At 33.2% G+C, this 8,646-nt stretch overlaps 2 protein-coding genes across 2 annotated transcripts; both read left to right on the forward strand.

The window, feature by feature from the left end:
* The first annotated feature begins 901 nt into the window (after positions 1-901).
* LOC106424296 (anther-specific protein BCP1) lies at positions 902-2,215 on the forward strand. Its single transcript, XM_013865046.3, has one exon. It carries the CDS (start codon positions 992-994, stop codon positions 1,346-1,348), a length of 357 nt encoding a protein of 118 aa, XP_013720500.2. The 5' UTR covers positions 902-991; the 3' UTR covers positions 1,349-2,215.
* Positions 2,216-4,928: 2,713 nt separating this feature from the next.
* Positions 4,929-8,298, forward strand: LOC125580243 (protein terminal ear1 homolog). The gene is made up of 5 exons (XM_048744489.1): positions 4,929-5,930; positions 6,149-6,689; positions 7,118-7,255; positions 7,340-7,481; positions 7,722-8,298. Exons 1-5 carry the CDS (start codon positions 5,216-5,218, stop codon positions 8,022-8,024), a joined length of 1,839 nt encoding a protein of 612 aa, XP_048600446.1. The 5' UTR covers positions 4,929-5,215; the 3' UTR covers positions 8,025-8,298.
* The last annotated feature ends 348 nt before the right edge of the window (positions 8,299-8,646 follow it).

The following is an 8,646-nucleotide window of genomic DNA, read 5'->3' on the forward strand; positions in this document are numbered from 1 at the left end:
CAAACTTACCTGACTATTAGTATTGTTGTAATATTTAAATTTGTGTAATAGTTATGTCTTCATGTAATTTTTTAAAATAATTTTGTTAAGTTTTTTTGTATATTATTGTTGACCAAATCTAGTTAAAATATTTTAAATCTTATTTTAAAGTTTTATTTAATTTTATGTGTAAAAATGAAAATCTGTAAACAAAATTTAAAATATTTATGAGATATAATTTTTTTAAGTATTAAAACAATAAACGATAAAATATTTATGAATCATAAAGGTGATATGTGATTGTAGGGACCAAAATGCAAATAAAAATATGAAATTTCAAATTTGAAGTTTTGAATAGTGAAACTGTATATTTGAAGTTTCACTCTTCAAAACTTTGAAGTTTTGATATTTTTTTTGGAATGTAAAAAACTTTATATTTGAAGTTATAGAGTGTCTTTTGGAGATGTTCTTAGTCAAATAGTATATGTTTAAAAAGAGCCCTCTAGATTTAGACTTGATACATTTTATATTACATTATCATCCTATTACTCATTCAGTTTAACAATGTCGTTGTTATACTTCTCAGATAAAGTAGAAGTTAAATCCAAGATATCACTAGTTTGAAACGATTGTAATATTTTTTTCTAACTTTTGGTGATTAATCTAGGTTTTATGATTTAACTATAACTAAAGTTACCAAACTTGATTAAAGAACATTTAATGGAAAAAGTTCTATTTGTTGATATTTTGTTTGTTTGCATGCAATGTTTGAAGGATTGAGACAAAAGGGTACATCACATTTTAATGGGCAGGGAAGAAGTTTAAATTAGCAGTATAAGGTATGCCATTAACTTTTTTTTAGCAAACCTTAAATTTCGCATTATGATCAACAACTATATATAAATAAAGAGCCTCTCTACACAACTAAAAACCGTAGATAAATAAAGGAAAATACCTCCCATTAAACATTTGTAAAAAAAGGTTTTTTGGGGATTATTAACTAACTAACATAATGGCGCGCCTTCACGTAGCTCTCCTTCTTCTCTTCATTGCCGTCTCCACCGCCATCGTATCAGCTACCGATAAACCGTCGGTAACCACTGCTGGACCTCCAACCTCAACAACTCCGACCAGTGGAGATGTCGAGGCAGCAGAGGCTCCAGGAGACGACAACGCCATCGGAACAACCGACGATGATGCACCTGGTACTCCCGGAGATGATGATGTGGCAGTCGCCGGACCTATCGGAAGCGAAACTTCGTACGCAAACTATCCGCCGCCTCAGCAAACTTCCGGCAGTGGCGTCACCGCTATGATTGGATTCGTTTCTGTCGCTGCTACGACGGTTGGATCGTTCTTCTTTTTCTGAGGTGTATCATGTATAAGCATTTTGCTTGTCCCTTCATGTATAACATTGGGACGGTACATATCATTACAACATTAAAACTTCGTGTATGTGATTCTCATATATATGGTTTATTGTGTATAATACCCTTTACGTGTAACCTAACGACAATAGTTACCTTTCAAGTAGGTAAACACTAAATACTAAACAGGTAAAGAGACGATGAGAAATAATGAAAGAAACAAAAAATTAAAACTTTGCTTCGTATATTTTAGTTACATGCCATTTTGCCAAAAACAAAAATTCATATGAAAAACGTCGTTTCTCTACTTCCAGAAAGCTTGATGCTATGTTACCACTTCTTCAAGATCATAAAGCTACTGATTTGGTGAAACTGAGTTATCTTTTTAAAAAAAATTATATTTATTTGACCCGATAAGTCAAGGGTTCAGAACCGATTAACAAACCGATTTAAACAAAAAATTTCAAATCAATTTATTACATCATAGTTTCGCCCACCCACTAAAGTGACGCGTTGGAATAGGTTGTTCTCAATCATCGACAAATATCACAGAAAAGTGAGGTTCTTCTCGTTGCCGAAACTTTTCATGGCTTCTCCGGAGTAATAACTAGCTTCCGATGAATTCCCCGGAAACTGAGTTATCTTCTTTTTCAAATCTATTATGATTTGCCTAACCAGTTTGATGGATATTTTGGTTTTGTGGGCCGGGGGACGGGGCGTTGTTCCGATTTGGTTATCAATTTCAGTTTGGATAATATGATTGGTTTTGTAAAACTATGGAGGTGATTGGTAGTTGCTGTAGGTGCTGTACACATCTCTATTTATTTTTACAGCACTAAATTTAGAGCAATCAAACTTTAATTTTTTTTTTGAAACCACAGCTCTTGAAATAACCTACAGCTGTACAAGTGCTCTGCAGAGACAAATATCCAAAGCAATTTTTAGTGCTTTCCATAAAATTCTACAGCAATAAAGTCTAAAGCCACAACAAAAAGTCTACAGATTTTTTTCTACAACAAAAATTATAAAGTTACAGCCATTACCAGACTCTCAACCGATTTTTTCGGTTCAATATGATTGGTTCGTGTCAATTCGGTTCAAAAAAAAAGATACCCAAGTCAATTTAGAATTTTGAAAGAAAAAGAGACAAAGAATAAAGAATAATAAAATCATTAAACAAATTCTCTAATATTTTGAGAGAATTCGGCCAAAAAAAACCTCAACTTTGCACGAATTGCCAAAAGAAACATGAACTTTTGGGCTGACCAAAAAAACACCAAACTTTCATTGACTTTAGAATTAATTAACAATGTTTTCGCTGACTTACCAATTTAGCACGCCGTCAATAAATTTAACAGAAATATTTGACGTCGTTTATTGTTGGCGTTAAGTGAAACGACGTCGTTTTACATAATTTGAAATTAAAAATATGTAAACCCCTGGATTCGAACCCAGGTTGGTTGGTCAAATGGCAAGGTATTTTACCACTGGGCTACAGACACTTTCAATGTACTTACTAACATGTTTACTTTTATTCGGTACATATTAAATATAAAAAAATCTCTAAAAACTTAATAAGATCTTTAAAATTCCAAAAAAATTAAAAAAATAAAGAAGATTTTTATAAAATTAATTTAGAAATTAAAATTTAAAATAATATTTTGTTTTTCTTTATAAAAAATAAAAACTCTTCCAAAATTTTCTAAAAACTTAAAAAGATCTTTAAAATTCCAAAAAATTGAAAAAATAAAATTTTTTTATAAAATTAATTTTGAAATAAAAATAGAAAATAAAAATTTATTTTTTCTTTTCAAAAAATAAAAAATATTCCAAAATTTTCAATTTTTTAATACATTTGCTAAAAGTTGAAATTAATTATACACACATAAAAAGTTGATAATTGTAACTTTAATTTTTTGCATTTTATTATAATTTTCAAAAAATTTGGATTTTTTAAAAAAAAATGAAAATTTTGGAAATTTTTTGATTTTTTTTTTTAAAAAAAAGTATTTTAATTTTAATTCAAAATTAATTTTATGAAAATTTTGGAAGATTTTTTTTTATTTTTTTAAGAAAAGTAAAATTTTATTTTTTAAAAGGAAAATAAAATTTTATTTTCAATTTTAATTTCAAAATTAATTTTATAAAAAAATTCTTTATTTTTTCAATTTTTTGGAATTTAAAGATCGTTTTAGTTTTTTAGAAAATTTTGGAAGAGTTTTTATTTTCTAAAAAGAAAAATAAAATTTATTTTCAATTTTAATTTCAAAATTAATTTTATAAAAAGTTTCTTATTTTTCAATTTTTTGGAATTTTAAAGATCTTTTTAAGTTTTTAGAGAATATTTTTATATTCAATCAGTACCAAATAAAAGTAAACATGTTAGTAAGTACATTGAAAGTTTCACTAGCCCAGTGGTAAAAGACCTTGTCATTTGAACCAATCAACCCGAGTTCGAATCCAGGGGTTTACATGATTATTTTTTCAAATCATGTAAAACGACGTCGTTTTCAAATGAGATAAAACGACGTCGTTTCACTTAAAGCCAACATTTAGCGTCTGGTTAACACTGTGTTAACTGTGAGTTCACGGCGTGCTAAATTGGCAAGTCAATCTTAAGTTTATCAATAAACTAAAAAAGTCAACAAAAGTAAATGATTTTTTTGGTCAGACTCGAGTACAGGTTTTCTTTGGCAATTCGTGAAAAGTTTGTGTTTTTTTTTGCCGAATATTGTATGGTTGCCGAGGAGAATCATATTTGTACAACAAATAAGAAAAATAAGTATACATTATAGTTTTTCTAGTGGGGAAGCAAAGCAAACGTGGTAAGCAAGAAGTAGTAACTATTTTATCTAAAAAACGAAAACCAAGATTATGGTTTTGGGGGAGTCTTCTTCTCGAACCGAGATTTTCATGTGCACGTGTGTTTGGTCACTACTTCGTGTTTAACAAAACTTTCTTCATTACACAAATATGTGCAATAAACAAAACTATTTGTTAAAGAAACAAAAAAAAAAAGATCACGAATATATAGTTTCCCTTTTAAATATTTATTTAACATTTACACCAAAAAAGAAAACAAAAAAACGATTGCTTTTAAAGATCCTTGGTTCTTACATCATTAAAACCTTCTTGTTTTAATATTATAACTAGCATGCATTTCAATTAGTGGTCTTGCGTATCTGTAATGTAACCACAGATTCGCGAAACGCGAGTATCATTACGACTTAAGACGTAAAGAGTTAATACTAGCTAAATAATGCCGATCAATGGCTTGTTTTAGTCATCTGGAGTTTTGAAATGCTTTCAACGAGATCTTTCCCATTTTCATATGCTGCGGGAGTTACTCTCGATTCTCCCATCATCCTCTTTGTTCGATTCAGTGATGGTTTTTCTCTGAAACATACTCGACAGTTATTAATATACAACTTCTCACTTTTTGGGTTTTTGTTTTTCTTTCCAGAGTTTCAATTATTTTTGTAAGAAAATCTGCAGAACATAAAATTAAAGACGAACATTTTCCACGTACACAGTATTCGTGTCGCGTATGGACTTAAATCTACATATATACTGCCTCGTAAACCCAGAACCCAAGCCTACCAAAAAGTTAGTAGGGGTATTAATGTAACTTTCTGAAAAGGATTATAAGCCACAGTCATTTTCGAGGAAACTTAAATGCTTATGGAAAGACATAAAGAACATTAAAAATAAATAAAATAAACATTTGTTCCCTTCCACTGTCTTGTCTATAGAGTAAAGAGAGTAAAGAGAGGGAGACGACGTTACAGTACTCTCTCTCACACGATCACGTTCACCGGTAAAAACATCAGAACTCCGGTAAGACAACAGCAACAACAAAACCTTTTAAAATGGAAGATTCTAGAGCTTTTCCTTTAGACCCTCGAGCTCAAGAGTTTGTACCACTAAACCCTATCTCCTCCCATTTTTACTTTCCCTACACTTCGCCGCCGCGGCCGCCACCTTTTCCCACGCTTCCTCCGTCGTCGTACGGATTATCTCCGACGGTACCAAGAGTTTTCACGTTCTTTAACCTCCCACCACATCCGATGATGTTTTCTCCTCCTCCTCCACCACCACCACCACCACCACCACCGCGTCCGTATTTTAACGGTGTCTCAGCCGTTCAACGGCTTCCTTTCCAGTCGAAGTCGCCGACGCGATCTCTTTCTCTGATCTCCGTACCGCGTGACGTCACGGAGTCTACCGTGAGACGCGACTTAGAGGTGTTCGGCGACGTGCGTGGCGTGCAAATGGAGAGAATCTCGGAAGGAATCGTGACCGTCCATTTCTACGATCTTCGTGACGCTAAAAAAGCTGTTCGAGAGATTTGTGGTAGACACATGCAGCACCAAGCCAAGGTTGGTGGCAGTGGTAGCGTTTGGAGCTTGCCATCTTCTTCTTCACCGGTGCGTGGGTTTGTTTCCGGTAGACCCGTGTGGGCTCAGTTTGTAGTTCCGGCTACGAGTGCGGTTCCTAACGGTTGCAACCAAGGAACGTTGGTGGTCTTTAACTTAGACCCTGAAGTCTCTTCCATTGCTCTCAGACAGATTTTCCAAGTTTACGGTATATGTTTTTTTTTTTGTAATGTTTCTGTCTTGATTATGTTACTTTTTTTTTTTTTAGTTTTGTTTACTCGATTTGTGGATATGTCAGGAGCTTAAACTTTTTCAATTACAATATGATAGTATCCATCATGCCCTTATTTACCTTTCGAGTACTGACAATATTATACCGTTTAATTAGCTCTAGCAGTTGTTAATATTGTAATTTTTTGGCTTCAGGTCCCATCAAAGAGTTGAGAGAGACACCGTACAAGAAACATCAGAGATTCGTTGAGTTTTACGATGTAAGGGATGCAGCGAAAGCGTTTGATGGAATGAACGGTGAAGAGATTTGTGGGAAGCAAGTTGTGATCGAATATAGCCGACCAGGTGGGATTAAGAACAAGTTCAGGTCACTAAGGCAACCGCATGTACTGTTTCAACCGTTTCAACCGGCTCAACCACCACCTATTCTAGCTCCTCCTATGAGGCAGTCTCTTACTCTGATGAAGGATAAAAACAAGAATGTGAGCCCTAATAATGGAGTTGCTGTTGTTGAAGCTTCTATGGGTTCGTTGTGTATCAATGATGATGAGGATAATAAGATCCGAGGAGCGGAGTCCGAAACAAAGAGCAAGAACGTGGCTAAGTGGGGAAAGAAAAGACATATGAAGAGCATGGAACTAAGTCAGTTTCTTATCAGTGAAGAAACCATGGATGATCCAAGTTGCAGAGATCCACGTACCACTTTGATGATCAAGAACATACCAAACAAGTACAGGTTGGGTATATAATCTAATTATTAGTATTTTAAAGTTATTTTATTTCCAACTATCAGTATTATAATAAGGACTAGGATGGCTAAAGACTAGATCTTTCAATTAAGTATTTGTATGGATTAAAGTTTCGAAGCTTTTTCAAACTCTAGGATTGATTGTTAAAGATTTAGATCTTTCTAATCTTTTATTATAATATTCACATGGATTCGTGTGCTAATATGCTGTTTATATATTCAAAGCTTTATATTCTAGATAAAATTCTCTTATGCTATGTTCCATCAAGCTTTTAATTATCTTCTTGTTTCATATTACACTAATTGACTATCATTTTCCTGGATGCTCTTATATTTCAGATTCCTATAGGTTTAGTATATGAGATTCCACTTTAATTTTTTAAAGGTACAATGTTTCTTTTTGGGTTTGATATTAGTCAAAAGCTGCTGTTGAATATGCTGGATAATCACTGCGTTCACATCAACGAAGCGATCACCGAGGGGAAAGACGAACACGAAGCTCATCAACAACCATTTTCTTCTTATGATTTCGTGTATCTCCCGATGGATTTCAAGTAATCAAACATCGAACTTCATTGACAGTATAGTATCGGTTGGATTACCTGACAACTCTTTTATTTTTTTTGCTGTGATATTAGCAACAAGTGCAATGTTGGTTATGGGTTTGTGAACATGACGTCTCCGGAGGCAGCTTGGAGGCTTTACAAGGCGTTTCATCTTCAACGTTGGGAGGTTTTTAATTCTCAGAAGATTTGCCAAATCACATATGCGAGAGTTCAGGTATACATTATATTACACATTTATTTAGTGTTTTCAAGTCACATATACCATCAAGATTTGCCAAACTTGATTTAACCATCGAAATATTCTGCTAACATATGTAAGTTCCACCAGATGACTCGTGGACATATACCAAAGTCTCAGCCTTAAGTTATAATTAAACAAAAGTCATGTATTGAACTTTATGATAATTAGGTGTCACTATGTGTTTTTATCTTGTTATTTTTAATCGTCAAAAAGGGCTTGGAGGATCTAAAGGAACACTTCAAGAGCGCCAAGTTCCCGTGCGAGGCTGAGCTTTACCTTCCGGTAGTTTTTACGCCTCCACGAGACGGCAAGCAGCTAACGGAACCGGTCTCTATCAACATCAACGGTTGCACCGGACTCGATAGTAAACATCTTGAGCCAATGGACGGTCAAGATCTCTCTGTGAGTGGATCATGTTGCGGTAGTGACCATTATAACAGTCAGGAAGATGACTTTTCCAGCAGTAGCATAGACGGTGGCCAGGGTTTAACGGTGGTAGGAGAGACATCTTTCTAGAAACTGTGTTTGTAATGTAAACCATAAAATGTAAGAAGTGTAGTTAGACATCATTTTGTTAAGTTTTTGTGCTTGGTATGTTGTCTCAATCTAACTTTATTTGGTTGTTCATCAACATCCAGTTTATTAAGTAGCAATGAATTTTAACTTAGTTCAGTCAGGTAAATAATTAAGTGGTGGTATATTTTTTGACTAATTAAGTGATGATATATTTAAAAGAGTATTTTGAGTTTTAAATTTGTTTGCATGCATACCGGTATTTATTTTGTGTTAATCATTTTTTCATCTCTTGACTATTTGTATTCCTTTAAGAACATTCCATGATTTATAAATGCAAAATTATTTTACATTCTTAAAAAAAAAAATGTCGTTCACATTACCCATTTGAATGTGTTTTCTTATAAAAATCATGATTATTTATAAGCATGGGCTGTAAAACATTTTATTTTTTCTTTATATATAATATGCAAGCCTTAAGTCAAAAAAAAGGATAAAGAAATTCGTAAATATTTTGGAATTATATTTCCTTATATGGTGAAAAAGGGATTGGGGTCTAGAACTGGGTTGACCTAGGGTAAGGGAGTTCTTTTTCAGGCAAAAATCTAATCGTTGTAGTTCTAGT

Source organism: Brassica napus, chromosome A2, assembly GCF_020379485.1.
Source record: "Brassica napus cultivar Da-Ae chromosome A2, Da-Ae, whole genome shotgun sequence".
NCBI classification, from domain to species: Eukaryota; Viridiplantae; Streptophyta; class Magnoliopsida; order Brassicales; family Brassicaceae; genus Brassica; species Brassica napus.

Excerpts from the sequence above, each read along its gene's own strand:
- LOC106424296 (XM_013865046.3), top strand. The coding sequence starts at position 992 with ATGGCGCGCCTTCACGTAGCTCTCCTTCTTCTCTTCATTGCCGTCTCC.
- LOC125580243 (XM_048744489.1), top strand. The coding sequence starts at position 5,216 with ATGGAAGATTCTAGAGCTTTTCCTTTAGACCCTCGAGCTCAAGAGTTT. Across the intron at positions 5,931-6,148 it reads ACAGATTTTCCAAGTTTACG|GTCCCATCAAAGAGTTGAGA; the intron begins GTATATGTTTTT and ends TTTTGGCTTCAG. Across the intron at positions 7,256-7,339 it reads TATCTCCCGATGGATTTCAA|CAACAAGTGCAATGTTGGTT; the intron begins GTAATCAAACAT and ends CTGTGATATTAG.